Here is a 20,663-nt window from a genome sequence, read left to right on the forward strand (position 1 = left end):
GAGAAGGCCGGCCTGGCCCTGCTTCTGGGGGCTGGAGGATCCTGCGCAGAGCTGCCGGCCCGGGAGCCGTGAGTGGGCCCTGTGCTCAGCGGTGAGCGTCCTCCTGAAAAGCAAGAGGTCTCCGCAGGCCTCATCCTGCGCCGCTGTGAGCTGGACGAGGAGGGCATCGCCTACTGGGAGCCGCCCACCTACATCCGCTGTGTCTCCATCGACTACCGCAACATCCAGATGATGGTGAGTGCCTCCCCGCCTGCACCGGGGACTGTCCCACCCAGCGCGAGGGTGCAAGGTGGGGGCTGCCGAGGCTCCTGCGCCCCCTGCACCGCCCCGGAAGGGATGTGCATCCCATCCTCCCCGTCCTCCGCAGACCCGTGAGCACCTGGCCAAGGCTCAGCGTGGGCTGCCAGGGGAGGGAGTGTCGGAGGTCATCCAGACGCTGGTGGAGATCTCCCAGGATGGGACCAGCTACAGTGGGGATCTGCTGTCCACCATTGACGTCCTGAGGAACATGACTGAGATCTTCCGGAGGGCCTACTACAGCCCCACCCCCGGGGACGTGCAGGTGGGCTCCCGGTGACCGTCCGTGGAGAGGAGTGCTGGGAGGTGGTTAGGAGAGCCGTGCCAGACCCCGTCCATGAGCAGGGCTGTGGCCTGCCAGAGCAGTGAGCCCCGAGCCTAGACCAGCTTGAGCTGGCTCCCACGGAGCCCTTACCCTGCTCACATGCTGAACCCTGGTCCTTGTCTCACGCTGGGCCCGGACCCTGCGCCCCCGACCGTGAAACATTTCACACGCATACCTCGCTCTCTCTCCCTGGCCCTTTTTCTCATTTCCAGAACTTTGTGCAGATCCTTAGCAACCTGCTGGCGGAGGAAAACCGGGACAAGTGGGAGGAGGCACAGCTGGTATGGATGGGGCCCCAGGGCTCTCGTGGTCAGCTGTGTCCGGATGGGCGTGGGCATCCTGGTGCCTCCCTAGGTCCTAGGCCAGCCATGTGGGGCCTCACTGAGAACCACAGTGTCTCTGGGTCTGGACCCCAGCATGGCGGCCTTCCGCCGACTGCGTGACATTGAGCCACTTTACCTCCTGTGTGGAGGACGGTGGCCTGTCCCTGGGCTGAGTGAGGCGAGCAGGAACTGATTGAGTGTGACGTGCATGTCCAGAGAGCCGGCCATGGTGGGCCTTCCTTACTTGTGAGGGGAGGCCAGCCTCCCTTCCTCCCAGGCTGACCCAGGCCTGCCACCACATCCAGCATCCAACCCCAGAACTGTGCCAGACGTGGGGCCCCGGAGATCCTGACCCTGCTCCCAGCCTAGGAAATCCCATGTGGGAGCACACAGCTCCGGGGGCTCCAGTGGTAGTGTCCACAGAGCACGGCAGTCAGAGAGCCCTGTCCCTGCCTCCGGCGCTGGTTCATCACCAGCAGGGGCCAGAGAAAGGGAACAACGGAGGGAAAGGAGGCCCAAGGGACCCCAGCTGGAGTGCAGGTGTCCTCCCTCAGCTCTGGCTGCTCCCCTAGATGGGCCCCAACGCCAAAGAGCTCTTCCGGCTGGTGGAAGACTTTGTGGACGTCATTGGCTTCCGCATGAAGGACTTGAGGGACGCATACCAGGTGACAGACAACCTGGGTAAGCCTCCCTCGCTCTCCGGCCTCTCCACCTTGCTCTCCGCCCCCACCATGCCCTCGTTCTGTCACCCTGGACAGGGATTCTGTGTCACTTTCCTCATGGATACCAGGGTGGGGGTCGGGGGGACCACCAACCCTGTGGGGCCTCTGGAGCCATGTCTTACATCTCACAGCCTGTGTCTTGTTTCTGTTGTCTCTTGAGGGCGTGTGGTGGGAGCTGGGGATAGAGCTGAGGCCCAGGCAAGGGTTGGGGACTTCATACGGGGGTGTGGGGGGGTGGGGAAATAGGAGCCCCGCTTACAGTTGGGAACTTAACCCCCACCTAACATGGAGCAGTCTGCAGCCCCAAAAGCCTTGCTGGGGGTTCTGGACCTCCCTAACCTATGGCCTCAGCCAGGTCTATTTTCTTTTTGGGGGTCTATTTGTGCCTACCTTCTGGGTTCAGGGTGAATGGCTAAGTTAAGAAGCTTGGGGGGGCGGGGCTGGGAAGGTGGCTCAGTGGTAGAGCGCTTGCCTTGCATGCATGAGGCCCTGGGTTCGATTCCTCAGCACCACATAAGCAAAAAGAAAAAAAGCCGGAAGTGGCACTGTGGCTCAAGTGATAGAGTGCTAGCCTTGAGCTGAAGAGCTGAGGGTCAGTGCCCAGGCCCAGAGTTCAGGCCCCACAACTGGACCCCCCCCAAAAAAAAGAAGCTTCCGGGACCTGGGGCTGAGTGGTCCTTACAGACACGTGCACAATTCCACCATCTTCCCCTCGCCTTCTCACATCTCCTGCCTTGGTCAGAGACCTTCCTACCCGCCCCTGCCCCACACAGGGGACCTGGGAGAGGGCCCTGACCCCAGCTGTGAACCCAAAAACCTCAAGGAGGCGTTTTGCCTCTCTCACGGGGAGACAGAGATTGTCTGAGCCTTGGGGGAACACCCCAGGCCTCTCCCCAGTCTAGCCCTGTGTTAAGGTACTGTAGCAGCAGACACAGCTGCACTGGGCAGATGTTTCCTAGGCAGAAAGTCTGGTGCTATACTCTGTCTGCCTTAGGAGCTCAGGGTTCAGACCCTTCAGGAGCCTTCGAGGCTGTGGAGAGCAGCCTCATTCCTGAGGGACCATACCAGACACTGTGGGGGCCACCTGGAAAATAGGCCAGCAGAGCTACAGCCTGGAGCCACGGTTCTGCCAGGGCCCTGCCCTTTGCCTAGCACTGTCCATGCCTCTGGAGGGTGCTACCTGCCTTCCAGAGCCTTCCCTGGATGGACAGACACTCAGAGACACCTTTGGTTACCACAGGAGGCCTGGGCCCCTCTTAGTGCCTGTGTACCCTGAATTCCATGCGCCCATGCAAGCTCTTCTCTCCTTCCCCACTTACCTCATGGACCCCATGATCCCTGCCCACCTGCTGTGTCTGTCCCTCCACTCATCCCCCGAGCTACCCCTTCATCAACAGAGGGCTCTGCCTCCAGCTCCTCCCTCCTGCTCTTCTAGGGCTGTGGCACCCCTCTGTCCTGGATGGTTCTTTTGTCCACTGAGCACTCTGCTGGAGCCCAGGCTCCACTGGCCTTTCCCGCGGGGCCTCTGCCGGGGCCTCACTCTCTCAAGGCCTTAAGCAGTATCACATCGATGATGTGTCTGTGGCCTGGACTTCCCTGGGTCCAGACATGGAGGCTCCTGTACTCCCCGTGTCTGCAGGCAACCCGGTGGGCTGTGCAGTCAGGACTCAGGAGCTGCTCCCCCTGGTGGGCAGAATCGGGAAGTCCCCTCCCTTCCTCCCTCTGAGCTACCCTTGGGGCCCACACATTTTGGGGTGGTAGATGTGGCCTGTCAGGAACTGGTGGCCACAGGGAAGGGGTGACATCTCCACGCTGGGTAGTCAGGAAGTCCTGCCTGCAGGGCAGAGAGGGTGACAAGATAAAGACCCGAGGATGGGTACAAGGGGTGAGAGTCAGGAGGTAAACAGCCAGGAGAAGCAGAGGAGGAAGGAAGAGGCCGCAGTACAGGGCCAGGGGTCAGATGAAGACAGGAACTGGAGTTAGGACAGTACATGGGGAGGGACTGCCCTGCTCAGGGTGGAGCAGGTCTGAGGCTGATACGGGCTGGGGACTGGGTAGGCTGAAGCCCAAGGCCCAGGGATGGATCCCCCCCCTGCCCCACAGAGGCCAGCTGGTTTCGTGCTTCCCTACGCTCTTCTCCTGCTGCCCCCTCCCACCCCGAGCAGAGGCCCCCACACCCGATGTCCTTTTTCCCAGAGGGCCAAGTCTGGCTCCTCCCCTCCCACTTCCGTGACATTGCTTTGTATTGCTCTTGCTCTGTGATGCAGTGTCTCCTCCATCCTGCACAGAGTAGACCTGGTAACCCACCTCTGACCCCTTCCTGGATACAGGGGGCTCTAGGCACTTGCTTGCCTCCTGGAATAGGGGCTGCACAGTGAGTTTAGGGAGCTATGCACATGGAAGTTGAGGGCCCAAGGCTGCAGTAGAAGCTGGAGCATCACGGTTGGTACCGGACTGGTCAGGCAACCCCTACCCCTCACCAGTGCCCCCTACCGGCCTGCTCCCTGGCTCTGCAGCTTCTGGCATTTGACCCTCTGTCTCTGTCTCTTCTCTGCCCTGACCCAGTGCTTAGCATCCACAAGCTGCCAGCCAGCGGGGCCACCGACATCAGCTTCCCCATGAAGGGCTGGCGGGCCACGGGCGACTGGGCCAAGGTACCGGAGGACAGAGTCACTGTGTCCAAGAGTGTCTTCTCCACAGGGCTGGCAGGTAAGGCCCAGGAGTGGGAGGGGCCTCTGGGGGGCAGTCATGGGCCCCAATCTGAGCAGCCCTCTGCTGCCTGTGAGTGTCAGGAGGCAACCCTGACAGGAAGCCCTCCCTGGGGGCAGAGCCTAGGACGGGTAACTAGCTAGACAGGGTGGACAGACATGTAGCCTGCTGCAAGGAGGAGAAGGGCTGGGTGGACCACATGGTAGCAAGCATGCCTGTCCCCAAGCCTGTCCCCCTCCCCATCTGGGCCTACATTCTCGGCAGGCTCTGGCTACAGTGCTCCACTTGGGGGTGGGATGGGCCTCTGTGGCCGGGGCCATCATGTGACCCCATGAGGCCAGCGAGGCAGGGTCAGGGTGACCGGGTGCTCCCTTCCAGAGGCGGATGACTCGTCTGTGTTCGTGGTTGGCACTGTGCTGTACCGGAACCTGGGCAGCTTTCTGGCCCTGCAGAGGTGGGTGATGGGGTAGGGGGAGGCTGGGAGACCAGGGGAAGCGTAAGAGAGAATGGAGGGCCAGGCATGGCCCTGGGAAGGCAGTCTGGGCATGGTGGTGGCAGGTGCAGGACCATCTGCCACATGGGGGGCAAGGGCCCGGAGGGGACAGCCTAGGGAAGGCTGCAGGGCCAAGCAGGCCAGTTCCTGACGGCTGCTGCTGTGTTCTGCACCAGGAACACGACTGTCCTCAACTCCAAGGTCATCTCGGTGACGGTGAAGCCTCCTCCTCGCTCCCTGCTCACGCCCTTGGAAATCGAGTTTGCCCACATGTACAATGTGAGTGCCCTCCTCCCCGACCCCATGTGCGGTGTGTGTGCCCTTTGCCCGTACCCCCATCTGTGCCCCATGTATGATGTGCATGCCCCCACTTGTACCCCACGTTTGGTGTGCGTGGCCCCCACCCATATTCCATGTTTGGCGTGTGTGGCCCCCGCTTGTACCCACATAGAGCGTGAGGGCCCACTGCCCATATACCCTCGTGTGTGCACACACATCGTAGCACCTTTGTCTGGGCCTGTGGGGGGTCTGCTCCCGGTTCTCAGCCACCACCTGTGGTATCTTAGCCTGGCTGGGTTGTGGAAGGGAAACAGAGGCTTGGAGTGGTGCGGTGACCCATACAGTGGGTGCAAGTGTTGACATGTACCTTGTCTGTCCCAGCATCCAAGCTTTAGCCACACAACCACTGCCACAGACCTGTCCCCCTGCTGTCCCCTTGGGAAACAGGCCCACTGTCTGCCCAGACAGGGCTCCTGCCTGAATTCACAGCCCCTCTGCTGGGCCCCAAGAGCTGGGGGCCAGGCCTGGCCTATTCACCCAAGGCTCTCGCTGCCCTGGATGCTCAGTTTTCTGTGTCCAGAGTGCCCTCAACCCAATCCCCAGGCTGGCTGACCACCAGACTTAACCATGCAAGACCTCGGTGTGTATTCCAGGACATTGCTGTGTGGCCCAACCAGACATGAGGAGATGGCTGTGATTCCAGAGAGGCATGGGTCCCATCAGCCTTCCCCAGGGCCTCAGGAGGGTGACAGAGAGGTGCCTGCAGCCCAGGTGCCCTGGCCCTGGATGAGCTCAGCCAGAACCCACCAGGGGCCAGATGCTCAGGTCGCCTGGCCAGAGCAGGGCAGTGCCAGGTGGCACACCCTAGCTGTGGGAAGCTGTGGGATTCAGCTCTGTCCCTTCGGTGACTCGGGGGCATTGCTCAGCCTCCCTGCCCCTCTGTTCCCTTGATCATCAAATGTGTGAGGGCCGGGCCCTTCCTGTGCCAGGAGCATGTGCAGAGTGGGTGTGAGCATGTGCAGAGCGGGTGTGAGCTTGTGCAGAGCAGGTGTGAGCAGGTGCAGAGCAGGTGTGAGCGTGTGCAGAGCGGGTGTGAGCAGGTGCAGAGCAGGTGTGAGCATGTGCAGAGCAGGTGTGAGCCTGTGCAGTGCAGGTGTGAGCGTGCATAGAACAGGTGTAAGCATGTGCAGAGCGGGTGTGAACAGGTGCAGAGCAGGTGTGAGCGTGTGCAGAGCGGGTGTGAGCGTGCATAGAACAGGTGTAAGCATGTGCAGAGCGGGTGTGAGCAGGTGTAGAGCGGGTGTGAGTGTGTGCAGAGCATATGCAGAGTGGGTGTGAGTGTGTGCAGAGCAGGTGTGAATGTGTACGAGCGGGTGTGAGCATTCCAGAGTGGGTATGAGCGTGTACAGAGCGGGTGTGAGTGTGTGCAGTGGGTGTGAGTGTGTGCAGAGTGGGTGTGAGCACTCCATAGTGGGAGTGAGCATGTGCAGAGTGTTGCAGAGCAGGTGTGAACGTGTGCAGAGCGGGTGTGAGCGTGTGCAGACCATGTGCAGAGTGGGTGCAGAGCCTTTGCAGAATGGGTGTGAGCATGTGCAGAGCGGATGTGAGCATGTGCAGAGCGGGTGTGAGCGTGTGCAGAGCAGGTGTGAGCGTGTGCAGAGCTGGTGTGAGCGTGTGCAGAGTAGGTGTAAGCAGGTGCAGAGCGGGTGTGAGCATGTGCAGAGCGGGTGTGAGCGGGTGTGAGAATGTGCAGAGCAGGTGTGAGCAGGTGCAGAGCAGGTGTGAGCATGTGCAGAGCAGGTGTGAGCAGGTGCAGAGTGGGTGTGAGCGTGTGCAGAGCGGGTGTGAGCCTGTGCAGTGCAGGTGTGAGCATGTGCAGAGTAGGTGTAAGCAGGTGCAGAGCGGGTGTGAGCGTGTACAGAGCAGGTGTGAGCAGGTGCAGAGTGGGTGTGAGCGTGTGCAGAGCAGATGTGAGCAGGTGCAGAGCAGATGTGAGCAGGTGCAGAGCAGGTATGTGCAGAGTAGGTGTAAGCAGGTGCAGAGCGGGTGTGAGCGTGTACAGAGCAGGTGTGAGCAGGTGCAGAGTGGGTGTGAGCGTGTGCAGAGCAGATGTGAGCAGGTGCAGAGCAGGTGTGAGCAGGTGCAGAGTGGGTGTGAGAAGGTGCAGAGCGGGTGTGAGCGTGTGCAGAGCAGATGTGAGCAGGTGCAGAGCAGGTGTGAGCAGGTGCAGAGTGGGTGTGAGCAGGTGCAGAGCGGGTGTGAGCAGGTGCAGAGCAGGTGTTGCCAGTTCACGCCTCACCAGCTGCGGGCTGGCAGGGGCGCCGCGCAGGCGTGCTCTCTGTTTGCACTTGCTGCACTGGGAACGTGAGCAGTCCTGGGTGTCCACTCAGCCCTCCCTCACCCTGGTGAGGGGCTGTGTTCTTGTTGGACGGCTTTAGCCATGTGGACAGGAGGCTCAAGGCCTCACTGTGGCAGTGGGTGGCCATGTCTCCCTAACCTTGGTCTAGTCCTGTTCACAAATGACAGTCTCCCCGGGACCAGCACTGGCAGTGTGCCTGGTATGCTTGTGGACACCCGGGCGTAGCCCAGCCCCTGGGGAGAGGGCTGGCGGGCACATACTTTGGTGGCCCTGACTTCCCCTTCTCTCCCAGGGCACCACCAACCAGACCTGTATCCTGTGGGACGAGACAGACATGTAAGTTCACGGGGCCTCGTGCCAGGGGGATGTGCGGCGGTGCCGTGGGGGTGGGTGGGGGTTAAGTTGTGGGGCCCTGGCCCCTCTCCCCCCATCTCTCTATGTGCTCTGGCAGTTCTCACTGTTTCCTGCTCTTGAGCTAGTGGCCTACCTCCAAACCCACCCTGCAGGGTGGTTGGATCCCACCCGCGTGCCTGTCCTGCCCAGAGCCGTCCAATGCTGGTGTTAGGTGGCGAGTGCGAGGCACAGAGAGGCTAGGAGGTAGCTGCTAGGAAGGGTGGCCTAGAGGAGGAGCTGAGACTCGCCAGAGTGACTGGCTGGGCGCCCTTGCCGGGTGCCCGCGGCCTGGCCCTGGCCCTTAGCCCTTGTGAAGCACCTTATAAGCACTTGGGCGGGAGGCCAAGCCATGTGTGGAGCTGGGAGTTAGGATATTGATCACAGGGAGGGCAAGGGGAGGGGGAGGGACCTTTTGGAGGGGTGGACAGGGCCAAAAGAGCTCCCCAGGAGACCAAGAGGGCCAGGAAGTGTGGAGCTTTCCAGAGTGCACAGGGGCTGGGCACGCAGGCTTTGCGAGTACCTGGGCGGTGCAGTGGGGGTGGGGTGGCGCCACCTGCCTGCCTGGGTTTGAACTGAGGACCTGGAACTTGCTCAGCTATTGTTCTTGGGCTGGAGCCCTGTCTACAGCCTGGATTCTTGCTTGATTGTTGATGGTGGAGGCTCATCGACCTTTGTCCTGACTGGCTTTGCATCTCAGTCCTCTGGATCTCAACCTCCAGAGTAGCTAGCACTGTAGATGGGAGCCGTGGGAGCCCAGCCCTGCCCCTGGGTCTTCTCCAGGCTAGACAGGGTGTGAGTGTGCCCGGTGACTCTGGAGCTGTGTGCTCTGCGGGTCAGCTTCCCTGGTGGTTGGCGTGGAGAGGAGAGGCCTAGCAGAGGGAGGCCGTGAAGGGGAGGGGTTCTTGGGTCTAGTGTCCTGGGAGATAGAAGCTGTTGGGAGGTCTGACCCTGTGAAGCCTGGGCCTCCACCCTCTCCATGCCAGTGAGGAGAGGCAGAGCCCCAGGACCAGGGGTGCAGGGCCAGGCCACACCGCCCCACTGGCTCAGACACTGGACTCCTCTGGCCTTTCCGCTGGCTGCTGGCTGAGGTTGCTGCCCGTCAGTTTGTTCCGGCTTTGCTGGTGGCTTAAGCTCTTTGTTTTGGAAAAGGATGGAAAAAGGAAGAACAGATGAGGACGGAGTCCCTTGGCTCCTGGTTGCTGGATGGGCAACTTGGGGCATCCTGGACTTTTGTCTTTTTAGGGATGGAGGTGGGGCTGGAGCTGACAGTGGTCTTCCTTGCTCTGGTGCAAGCCACGCCTAGCCCGGACATCTCGCTCTGCAGCTCCTGGGGGGGGGTGACCCAACCAGCTCTTACCGGCCTTCCCCCTCTCTGCCAACACAAGCGCTAGCGTAGCCCGTGTCCCAGCAGGGACAGCCGGCCTGCCCAGCCTGTCACTACTTCCCAGTGAACCAAAGACAGTGCCTGCCGGTCTGTGGCCCAGGAGGCCAGGCTGTGGACCATGGACAGATTCTGCCCCAGAAGCCTCAGCTTCTAGTCCCTGGGATGGGAGCCTGCCTGTTCGGGTGGTAGTGGAGTGGAGTGGAGTGGCTAAAGGACCATGGTCAATTGTGTGGGATGCTGGGCGTGGCCTCCTCCTACCCACCTTCTCACAGCCTTGAGTACCCCTGACACACCCATCTCCTGAGCATGCCTGGAGAATGGGACCATGAAAGGCCTAACCTCAGGCAGAGTAGGGAGGCACAGTATGGTTGGGTGGTTGGTGGAGCCCCGGCCGCAGCCTGCACGCAGGTGCCCCCCAGGCTGGCGCCGGGCACACAGAGCACCTGCAGCTGCAGCCGGGGCCTCCAGAGCCTGCCGGCCGCTGAAAGTCCTGTGGTGATGGAGACCCCCCACAGGGGGCACCCAGAGCCCAAGAGGCTGAGTCAGAGGCTGACAGGAAGGTAGAGCCCCCGTACCTCCCAGCCCCCGCCCCCGCCTCACTCTGCTCCGCTCCCTATTGGGCAGCTCTTCACCTCATGGCCGATGGTCACTTTCTCCCAAGAGGAAGGCCTGGCCTGCTGCTGCCAGTGTACCCAGGCGGGTTTGTGACGTTTGGACCTGTGCCTGTGCCCTGGTGGAGAAGGATCCAGGCATCCGGGGCAGTGCTGATTGTAAGGAGGGCAGGGCCGGCACCTGAGACCCCAGGGGCTGGCTTCATAGCTGCAAGGTGTGATCCATAGCAACCCAGATCCTCCTCCAGGATGAGCCACAATTCCTGACTACCCAGCCTGAGTTTGACCATAGTTCTACGCAGGGTTCAGACACCTGCACAAGCTCTGGACCTAACCACAGTCACAAGCCGAGCTCTGCACCTGCTCAGAGCCCAGACCTCGTTCACACCCTAAACTCTCACTCTGGTCACACTCCAACCCTAATAAAAGTGATCCTGATCATACACTGAGCCCTGATCCTGTTCACACTGAGCCCTGACCCTGTTCACACTCAGCCCTGACCCTGCTCACACACTGAGCCCTGACCCTGATCATGCTCTTGAGTCCTGACCCTGATCACACTCTTGAGTCCTGACTGCTCACACTGAGTCCTGACTCTGCTCACACACAGAGTCCTGTCCCTGCTCACACACTGAGCCCTGTCCCTGCTCACACACTGAGCCCTGTCCCTGCTCACACACTGAGCCCTGTCCCTGCTCATACACTGAGTCCTGACCCTGCTCACACACTGAATCCTGACCCTGTTCACACACTGAGTCCTGGCCCTGTTCACACACTGAGTCCTGATCCTGATAACACACTGAGTCCTGACCCTGCTCACACTCTGAGCCCTGACCCTGTGCATACACAGACCCCTGTCCCTGCTCACACACTGAGTCCTGACCCTGCTCACACACTGAATTCTGATTCTGCTAACACACCGAGTCCTGACTCTGATCACACACTGAGTCCCGACCCTGCTCACACACTGAATTCTGACCCTGCTAACACACCAAGTCCTGACCCTGCTCACACACTGAGTCCTGACCTTGCTCACACTGAGTCCTGATCCTGATCACACACTGAGTCCTGACACTGCTCACACTGAGTTCTGACCCGGCTCACACTGAGTCCTGATCCTGATCACACACTGAGTCCTGACACTGCTCACACTGAGTTCTGACCCAGCTCACACTGAGTCCTGATCCTGATCACACACTGAGTCCTGACTCTGCTCACACACTGAGTGCTGAACCTGATCACACTCTTGAGTCCTGTCCCTGCTCACACAGAGTCCTGACCCTGCTCACACACTGAGCACTGACCCTGCTCACACACTGAGCACTGACTCTGCTCACACACAGCATTGACCCTGTTCACACTCTGAGTCCTGATCCTGCTCACACACTGAGTCCTGACCCTGATCACACATTTAGTCCTGACCCTGATCATACACTGAGTTCCGACACTGCTTACACACTGAGTCCTGACCCTGCTCACACACTGAGTCCTGAGCCTGCTCACACTGAGTTCTGACCTTGCTCACACATTGAGTCCTGAGCCTGCTCACACTGAGTTCTGACCCTGCTCACACTGAGTCCTGAGCCTGCTCACACTGAGCCCTCATCCTGGTTACACACTGAGTCCTGAGCTTGCTCATCCTGCTCACACACTGAGTTCTGACCCTGCTCACACTGAGTCCTGAGCCTGCTCACACTGAGCCCTCATCCTGGTCACACACTGAGTCCTTTATTAGTGTGAGATCTGCTTTGCACACTGCACCCTGACAGGTCACCAGCAGAGCCTGCTCTGTGTCTCCGTGGAAACACTGCACGTGGCCACGCACGTTCTCTGTGTGTCACATGCTTGCAGGGCTTCCTCCTCTGGCCACAGGCGGCAGCTGTTAGTGTGGCATTCATCTTGCAGTGAATACGCTGGGGGCTTCCACACATCCGCTCTGCCCTGCCACCAGTGACTCCGCAGCTGCACCCCGGGCTCAGCTCCCCACTCCTCGTGTCCGTGACTCTGTCGCCCTGTGTGGTGGCCCGCAGGCAGTGTTCGGTGACCTGGTCTGGCAACCCAGGCCAATGCTCAGCTCAGCCATTCTGACCCCCGGGCTTTTTCCCCCCTTTCCCCCACCTGACCAGTGGGAGCAAGGCCTGGGGGCATGGGTGAGGGTGAGAAACGGGGCGTGGGGGCTTGCCAAGCTGAGTCCAAGCCAGAAGAGACCCCTGTGGTGTGACACCCCACCCCATCCCAGCCACATGTGAACAGAGGGACCGGGCAGCTGGGTCCCAGTTACCACTGCCCCCTAACAGGGAGGGATGGACCAAGGCCTGGCCCTGCTTCCAGGCCTCCACTCGCACCCCAGATGGTCAGGGTGGGCAAGCAGGGTGGACACTCCCAGAACACAGGATGGACATCCGGGGACAAGTACAGGGAAGAACAGATGACTACAGATGAGTGACCAAGTCAAGGTTGAAAGGGGGCAGACAGACCGAGGTTGAGTGGGTGCTTGGATGGAGTGAGCCATTCAGAGGAGGATGGAGGAGGACTGGAGGGTGGGTGTCAGTGTCCAGGGCCCCAGGCACACGACTCAGGTCACTGCTGGTGGTGAGCCTAGTCTCTCACAGTCCCAGGGACTCACATCAGGCCACCAGCGGCCCGAGGGAAGACCTCTCGTGCCTCTGCTGGTCCTTGTGGCCCCGGGCAGGCAGCCCTGCTGTTCCCTGGCTTGTGATGGCCTCATACAGACTCCCCATCTTTGCACAGCGTCTTCCTTCTGGGTCTCTGGGTCTTCTCCTCTGTTTCTGGGGACCCCAGTCACTGAGTCTGGGGTCGATTGGCATCAAGATCCCTAACTCAGTGACACCTGCAAAGCCCCTGTTGACAAGTGAGGTCGCAGCTGCTGGCCCCGGGAGGACAGGTGCATGTGTATTTTGGACACCTTTAGTTACCTGAGCATAGAGACAGCACACCTGGCCAGGTCAGGGAGCTGAGAGAGGAGTCAAGCTCTTTGTCCTGAGTAGACAGCTCTCTGCCTGCCACACAGACCCCAAATGTGCCATCTTCTGAACCCCATGAAGGAAAACCAGAGCTACACAGAACTGAGAGCTGGCAGGACCCTCGGGACCGTCTCTTCTTCCCTTACAAGTGGTTCCAGGAGGCGCAGCGGGGGGCATTCACAGCCAGGGCACATGCCTGAGACCCTCGCAGGCGTTGCCAGGATGTCTGGGCTGTTCTGCCACTGAGGAGATCGTGAGGGCTCTGCAAAGGGCTTTCTCCCTCCCGACATACTTTGGGGTCCACTAATAGCCATCACGATTCTGAAAGGTCTTGACGCAGGCTCCTGTCCAAATGGGTCAGGAGGTTCCCGGGATCACAGGCACCCAGCTCCCTACCCGGCCTGAAAGGGCCAGGAGACAGAGCTGGTGTGAGGTGTGAGGAAGGTGTCCTTCCCAGTGTGGTCCTCTCCTGGAGCCTGACCTGCCAGGCACAGCTAGCTGCCACTCCCCAGGCAGCTTCTCGGCCTGCTTTAGGCCATTTTGCAGCTGAGGAGCCTGAGGCCCCTGTCCACTCACACACAGGTCCAGGGCCATTCTGGGAACTTTCTCCCTTCTGTAGAGACCCTGAGCCTGCATGGCACGCTGGGCCCTGCATCCTGGTCCCTTCAAGAACCCAGCCCCTCCCACTTTTTGGTGTCTTAGGAGAGGGTGGTGAGGGAACAGGCCAGGCGTCAGGAGGCAGTGGAAGGCAGACTTGGCAAGGGCCAGGTCCTGCCAACAGCCAGTCCCAGCCCCGCTTCTCTCCTGGTACCTGATGGGGCAGAGGAGGCACGGGGTGGGGGGGGAGGCGAAGCATCCCAGCACAGGCCTCCGGCAGCCTGAGAAGGGTGTGTGTGGGACCTGGGGAGGAGCCGGGGAGGAGGGTGGTGGGGCGGGGCTCCCTGCTGGGGGTCAGAGCAAAGCAGGACTTCCTGCCGGACCTTGGCCACTTGAGTGCTGCCCCTTCCTATCGGGGGTCAGTAGCAGGGACTGGCAGGGCTGCTGTAGCCCTCGGGGACTGCTAGAGGTCACACCCAGGGACGAGCCCGGGCCTGAACTTGGGGCTGGCCATGAGCAACTGTGCTCTGCCTGGTTGTCCCTCCATCCCCCAGGAACTGCACCCCAGTCCTCCTAGTCTCCTAGCCCCTGAGATACCCATATCTAGGCGAAGACTCACCTCTTTGACATGTTCTGAGGCCTCTCGCCTCCGCAGCCCAGCCTTCCTGCTGCTCCCTGGCGGGTGTCTGCACCCTCAGTGTGCAGCCGTCCCAACCACCCTTGTGCTCTCTGTTGGTCAGGGCCTGGTCACGCCCACGGGGTCCTGACTGTGCGCACACACAGGGAGCCCTCGGCAGGTGTTGTCTGGGTTTGCCGGTGCTCAATGGGGTCACCCAGCGCCTGGCACTAGATTCACCCCAAGCGTGTGACCACAGTAATTAGTCTCCTGCCCAAGCAGACCCACGGGCCATGGAAGGGCTGGGAGCCTCTGGGTTCTTACAGCTCCAGGTTCCTGGGCTCTGTCCACGCTGGTTGTGCAAGCCCAGGCCTCAGTTTCCTGGACTGCTCTCCTCCAGGGCCTCTGTGGGGAAAGGACAGCCCCTCCCCTCCGTCCAGCCCCTGCCACTCCTTGCCTTCTGCCTCCTGCCAGGCCCAGTGACAGGACACTGGCACTGGAGTAGCAGCCACATTTTCCTGGTCGTCACAGCAGGCCCATGGTCTGGGTCCCACAAAGGACCCCGCATGCTCCCTCACACCCGGGCAGCCTTGAAGGGGCATGGCCAGTGAGGGGCGGGGTGGGTCTTCAGCCTTGAAGGGGCACGGCCAGTAAGGGGCGGGGTGGGTCTTGGGTGGTGGTGATGCGGGCGGGGAGGGGCCCGGAGTACAGAGCCCCCTCCCCTTTCACCTCCTCAGCAAAGGGTGTGCTGGGGATCTTGCTCAGCCGGAATCAGCTTGCTTAGCAAGTACAAGGTCTTGAGTCCATTTTTCAGACCCAGAAAGAGAAACAAAGGATCAAACTCTGCCTTCAGTGGAGGTGTAGCTCAGTAGTAGAGCACTTGCTTGGCATGCGCAAGGCCCTGGGTTCCACACTTAACACCACAAAAAAGAAAAGAGGAAAAAAAGAACCAACTCAAACCAGCCCCTCCCCTTCCAGGCAGCCCAGTGATAGGTGGTGGTGGTAAACTGTTCTATCTGCAGGACGAGCTTGGGATATGGGGTAGGATTTGGGGTAGACACAAGGAAAGGCTTCCAAGGTAGCAGGGAGGCCCACATGATGTGGGTGTTCATTTTCCTCTCTTGGCTGTGGGGTAGAGGAAGCCAGGGTGGCAGACCCAAGATGACCAGATCGTGAAGGCAGGGTGAGCTGGCCTGAGGCGCGCACCGGAGGGCGGGGTGGCAGGCACAGTGGCAGCGGTGCAGGGGAGGCTGTGTGCCCCACAGTGCCATCCGGATGGGGTGCTGGTGAGACCCGGACCTGGAGAGGCCGAAGGAAGGCTGCAGTCACCAGTGCTGGCGATGGCCGGTGCTGTGCACAGTCTGCACATTCAGGCTCTGGTTCTGATGAGCGGCCATGGTGGTGACATGGCGGTATCTGTCCCCTGGTGGCCCTGGCCAGGGCTGTGGAGATGGGAGTGTGGTGGGGAGGGAGCTGCATGGCTCTGGTGGTAGTGGCGAGGTTGGGATATGGCCATGACGGTAACTGTGGTCTTGCCGGTGCTGTGGTAGGAGTCGTGTTAATGGTGTAGCAGTGCTGGATCTGGTGCGGAATGGTGATGACTCTGGCAATGGCTCTGTAATGGCCATGGTAGATGTGGCTTCGTTGGTGCTGGGTGTGGTGGTGGCGGTGGCGGTGGTGGTAATCTTGTGGCTCAAGGCTGGTGATGGTGGCGGTGCTGTTGGTGTAACAATGTTCGTGATGGCGGTGGTAGTCGTACTGGTGCTGGTGGTGCTGGTGCTGGTGTTGTCATTCATGGGATTGGAGGGGAGCCGGTGTCCCATGCCCCAGTAGGAGGCAGTCCCCTGTGCCGCTATGGTGAGGCCTTGGGGAGAAGCCTGTAGCTCGGCAGGGCGGGGAGGTCCCGGCCCTGGCCGGAAGCTGGACTGTCTGGGAGCAGGTCTGGAGGAGACGAGGCTTGTCAGGCTGGGCTGATGCCTGCTAGAGCAGGGAAGGCAGCTGCTGAGTGTTGAGCAGCACACTGGCTTGAGCTCCACCGGACAGTCAAAAAGCCTGGTTTGAGGGCATCTGGTATGGCCCTCGGCTGGGTGGTGGCAGGCCAGGCGGACAGGGCTCTAGGTATGCGGGCAAGGACCTGCATGAGGGGCGAGGGCTCAGGGCAGGTGTCCTCGGTGCTGGCTCCTGAGCAGGGGGTACAGTCAGGTGATGTGAGGCTGGCAGAGCCCCAGCACCCCAGGCCAGCTCATTCTTTCTGGGCTATGGAGGCAGAGTCACCCCAGAAGCCCCTCTTTTCTGGGCTATGGAGGCAGAGTCACCCCAGAAGCCCCTCTTTGCCTGACAGACATCTGTGTGCCTCTGGGCCATGCCTGGGATGGGGGTGGGAGTGGGGGAGGAGCTGCAGGCTTCAGGGGTGGGGCTACCTGTGCCTGGAAGGTCTGACTGGGAGCAGCTGGCGCCAGGCACAAGTGAGATTGGCATCTTGCGTGGTGGGGACAGGAGGTGACCCTGGCCACAGACCCGCGGCGCTGAGAGGCTCAGACAGCACCACCCCACAGGCAGGACGAGCCGTCTGGGCTTCACACGGCAGCTGAGACATAGACCCAAGCCCTGGGGTTGGAGGCATGGAGCAAAGGTCCCTCCTGCCACTGGTATCGCCCAGAGCTGAGCCTAAGGGGCTGGAGCGGATCAGGCCTTGGGGTTCTCACAGACTGGCAGCAGCACAGGACTGCGAGTGGAGGGAGCCAGAGAGACTTCCTGGAGGAGGCTGAGGCCTACAGAGCCCTGAAGGCTGAGGCCGGAGCGGCCAGGGGCCTGCAGGGGCGCGTGTAATGCACGATGCACCCAGCCAGGGCATCAGTAGGTCCTCCACACTGGCCTGTGCACACTTGTCCAGGGCCACATGGGGGGGGGCAGGAGAGGCGCGCCCACACAGCAGCAGGCAGTGCCGGCGGCAGGGCCGGCCACAGCACCGAGGAGCTTGTGGGAAGACGCAGGCAGGAAGCCTGGGCACCAGGCAGGCTTCCCAGACAGCATGCCGGTTTGGGTCTAGGGTAGGAGGTGGGCACTGCCAATAGGTGACACGTGGGGCGAAGGAGGCTGGGGTTCACGAGGGAGAAGGAACAGGGGACCGAGTCGAGGTGCACAGGCAGAAGCCAGCCTGGGAAGGGCCTCGAAGGCCAAGCTGAGAGGCCCCGCCTGCAGAGACATGGTTCTCACCCCCCCAGCGCCTGAGACGCCCCACTGGGCTGCACTGTGCCCACTCCCAGCTGCTCTCTGCTGTGTAGGAGGACGCCCTGTGAGTCATTCACACTGGAGTGTGAATTAGCCCATCAAATCCAAGGGGACCCCAGCAGTGCACAGTCCCATAATAGCACCCACTCCGTGGGCTGGCAGGCAGCATCACGATGCAGAGAAGGCTCCCGCTTGGTGGACAGGAGGTGGGCTCCGTGTCCCCTCTGTGTTACTGTCCCTTGGTGTCCCTTAAGTCTGTGTGGGCTCTGCCGGGCCTTGTCACCCTTGTCACCAGGGAGATAGAGGCTAGGGGACAGAAGCAGGCAGGGGGACAGAGGCAGACAAGAGGCTGGGGGACAGAGGCAGGCTGGTTGAGGGTTTGGGGCTGGTTTCGAGCCCAGTGTGGGAAGGCTAAATGAGCTAGACAAGGCGCCAGAGGGCAGGCCTGTCATCCTGAGCAAAAGCCAGGGGCTGCTGAGCTCAGCACCTGGCTCAAGGCCTCCAAGTGGGCAGTGCAAGATCGGCGTCCTCCCTCCCTGCCCGTTGGTGCCTGGCGTCTGAGCTGCGCCCTGCTGCCACGGCTCTGCCTGCACCCGGCAGCTGTGTGCTGCCCAGCAGGATTCTCACTTGGGCCAGTGGAATGAGCCAGCAGGAAGTTGCCCTGTGGGTTTATGGGCATGGAGGGCACTGGAGACCTTGGCGGGAGTCAGTGGGAACAGTTTCTTCGGTGGGGCCACTTGTGGCCTGCAGAGGGGTAGACAGCCACTGGGACCCCAGTCCTCTGCTCTTCTGGTTCTGAGCATGTCACTGCCCCCTGACTTCTTTCCTGAAGCCACTGAGCCAGGGATCAAGTGTGACTGACCCAGATTTCCTGGGTTCTAGGCGCAGGAGGGGGAACCTGGCTCTGTGACCCAGATAGTGCAAGTTTTCTGTAACCCAGACGAGAGGCAGCAAATGGTCTCCCACGTGCAGGAGCTGGGTGACCTGCCCGCATTGCAAAGGTGGGAACAGCGCCCCGGGCTGCAGGAAGGATTGCAGTCAGACGAGGGGAGAGCTTCTCGTCAGGACTTGAGTAGAAGAGAGCCCTCAGGGTTTCTGACTGGCTCCACATGACCGTGTGTCTCAGATGCACACAGACAGCCTCATGTCGCAACCCTCCCCCACCCCACATCTTGCACGAAGACTTTCCCTAGCCCAGTCGGGGGCTGCTAGAAAGGCCCCGGTGACCCGTGGTAAGTCTTCCCGTACCGGTTCTGGCTTGGATGGGCCAGGCCGTTCAGTGCCCATCTCTGATTCCCACGCTGTCCCAGTTGCAGGCTGCCTTGATGATCCCTTTAGATCTTGTCCAGTTGGGGTTCAGCTGTAGATGTGCCGGGGGTGGGGTGGCTAAGTGGAGCAGAGCTGGAATCTAGGCCCCGCTGCTGTCTTGCTGTGTGGCCTTGGACAACGGCGGCTTGCCGGGGCCCCGAGTCCTTCATCTACAAAGCCGGTCTGAGTGCTGCTGGGAACGGGCGGCGGGGAAGGCCTCCGTGCAGGAAGGAAGCTGTTTATTATTGGGGGTGTGTGGGCGGGTGAGGAGCTGGTCCCCGCTCAGGACTGCACATTGGGGTGCTAGGGAGAGGAGGAGGCTGAAGCTGGGCCCCCATCCTGTCCTCTTCTAGGCAGTGCTGCCCACCTGCCCTTGCCAGCCCGGCCAGCCGTTCTTGGAGCGGTGGGGGCGTCTGTCCTCCACGGCCTTGCAGCAGGTGGATGGCAGAGCCTCTTTGGCCTACGGGAGGCTGAGGAGATAACTGATGGCCCCGCAGCAGCCCTGGGGGCCAAGCACCAGGCTGGCAGTCTCCCAGGTAGGGACCAGCAGCTGTGAACCTGGCGCCCTGTGGACCTGCTGGTGTGGCTGGGAATCTGCCAAACTGCCAGCTCCCTCCGCCAGCCCGGCTCCTCTCACCCTGGCTCAAGGTGCTGTCGCAACTCAGTCTTCCCGAAGCCCCCGGGCAGCTGGGACAAGTTGAGAGCTCAGAGCAGGAGGGCTGGCAGGGCTGGGCCATGGCCCCAGCATTGCGTGGCTCCAGAGTTACTCTCTGAAATGCCGCCCCCCCCATGGGCCATGCAGCACATGGGGTTTTCCTGGAGCATGGGCCTTGCTGGTGCTTTGTGACCATACTGACAGCCGGCCGTCCATGCCTGAGGACACTGCAGTCAGCAGGGCTCGATGGCTCTGACCGGTGGGGTACAGGGGACAGGGAGATGGGGGGAGGGCACCTTGGCAAAGTTCTAGCTGTGGAGGTCAGGGGACCACTTGGAGCTTGGGGGCTCTCCAGGGTCCCATGCCCCGCGTTGCCCAGCTCTGTCCATCTGTGGTCAGAGGACCCACAGTCTCCTTTAGGGATGTCTTGAATGTCTCTGCCCTGGTTGTGACTGGGTGTCCTGTGCTGTGCCGGTGGCAGGCCCCCAGGTGGGGGCTGTGGTTGACACTGAGGGCTTGTGAGGTCAGGATGGGACAGGCGGAAGGCTCAGAGGCAACCTGGGAGCCAAAGTGACTTGGGGCCTTCCATCTGTTCTTCTACGTACTTTGTACTGTTTCTGTAGACAGAGAGGGCCCTCACTGGGAGGAGTCCTGGCCTCCAGCAGTGGAGGCCAGAGCCATGTGCTGACTTCAGGGTGGGCAGGAGGTCCTGGAGTCACTAACCCGGAGCCAACCCCGCAGAGCCCAGGCCAGGCCCTGCCACCTTGCCCCCACAGCTGTGGTTCTGGTCTGGAGCAGGGAAGTGGAGGATTGCAGGTGCTAAGGTATTCCAGGGTCCCTTCTCCCCAGACCTGATCCCGAGCGCAGTGTAGCTACCCAGAGCGCATAGAGAGATGGGCATTCAGGCTTTCCGCTCAGCGCAGCCCCCGTGCCCCGGGGGCCCCCTCCCCTGGACAGATGAGGGAACCAAGTCGGGGAGGGTAGGTAACGAGGTTCGGAGGCAGCCCTCATGCTTCCGGAAAGCCCTTCCCAGGCCAGGCTTGCAGCAATTCTGGAATCAGCAGCTGGACAGCGCCTGTCCACAGTACAACCGGACAAGGCCTGTTGGGGCTGCGGCTTCCGGGCTGGCGGGTGCAGCAGGGGTGGGCTGCCCGGAGGAGCAGCTTCAGCCACCTTCCCCGGTGGGATGCGGAGGAGACCCAGGCTCTGCCGAGGGAGGGGCGGGCCCACAGACAGGGGGCTCCCGCCAGGCCTCCTTCCCAGAAGCGGCTCCTGTGTGTTGGTCTGCCCTCCTCTGTCAGGCAGCCCGGGGCTGTGGGCTCGGGCTGCCTGGGGGGCTGGCGGCGCTGGCGCTGGCGCGGGGAGGAGGGGCTGGCA

The 20,663-nt window shown here is 61.4% G+C and overlaps 1 protein-coding gene across 1 annotated transcript in view; it reads left to right on the forward strand.

Annotated features, from left to right (window-relative positions):
• Adgrb1 (adhesion G protein-coupled receptor B1) overlaps positions 1 to 20,663 on the forward strand; it is a 65,418-nt gene that overhangs the window by 13,661 nt on the left and 31,094 nt on the right. Inside the window, exons 9-20 of the mRNA XM_013025143.1 lie at positions 128 to 234; positions 368 to 562; positions 835 to 903; positions 1,518 to 1,626; positions 4,233 to 4,376; positions 4,755 to 4,830; positions 5,046 to 5,148; positions 7,800 to 7,843; positions 9,909 to 10,054; positions 11,847 to 11,943; positions 15,643 to 15,921; positions 17,377 to 17,529. Of these exons, the coding sequence (XP_012880597.1) occupies positions 128 to 234; positions 368 to 562; positions 835 to 903; positions 1,518 to 1,626; positions 4,233 to 4,376; positions 4,755 to 4,830; positions 5,046 to 5,148; positions 7,800 to 7,843; positions 9,909 to 10,054; positions 11,847 to 11,943; positions 15,643 to 15,921; positions 17,377 to 17,529 (1,522 nt within the window). The remainder of the gene's footprint in view (positions 1 to 127; positions 235 to 367; positions 563 to 834; positions 904 to 1,517; positions 1,627 to 4,232; positions 4,377 to 4,754; positions 4,831 to 5,045; positions 5,149 to 7,799; positions 7,844 to 9,908; positions 10,055 to 11,846; positions 11,944 to 15,642; positions 15,922 to 17,376; positions 17,530 to 20,663) is intronic.

The sequence above is a fragment of the Dipodomys ordii genome, unplaced genomic scaffold (genome assembly GCF_000151885.1).
Source record: "Dipodomys ordii isolate 6190 unplaced genomic scaffold, Dord_2.0 Scaffold82, whole genome shotgun sequence".
NCBI classification, from domain to species: Eukaryota; Metazoa; Chordata; class Mammalia; order Rodentia; family Heteromyidae; genus Dipodomys; species Dipodomys ordii.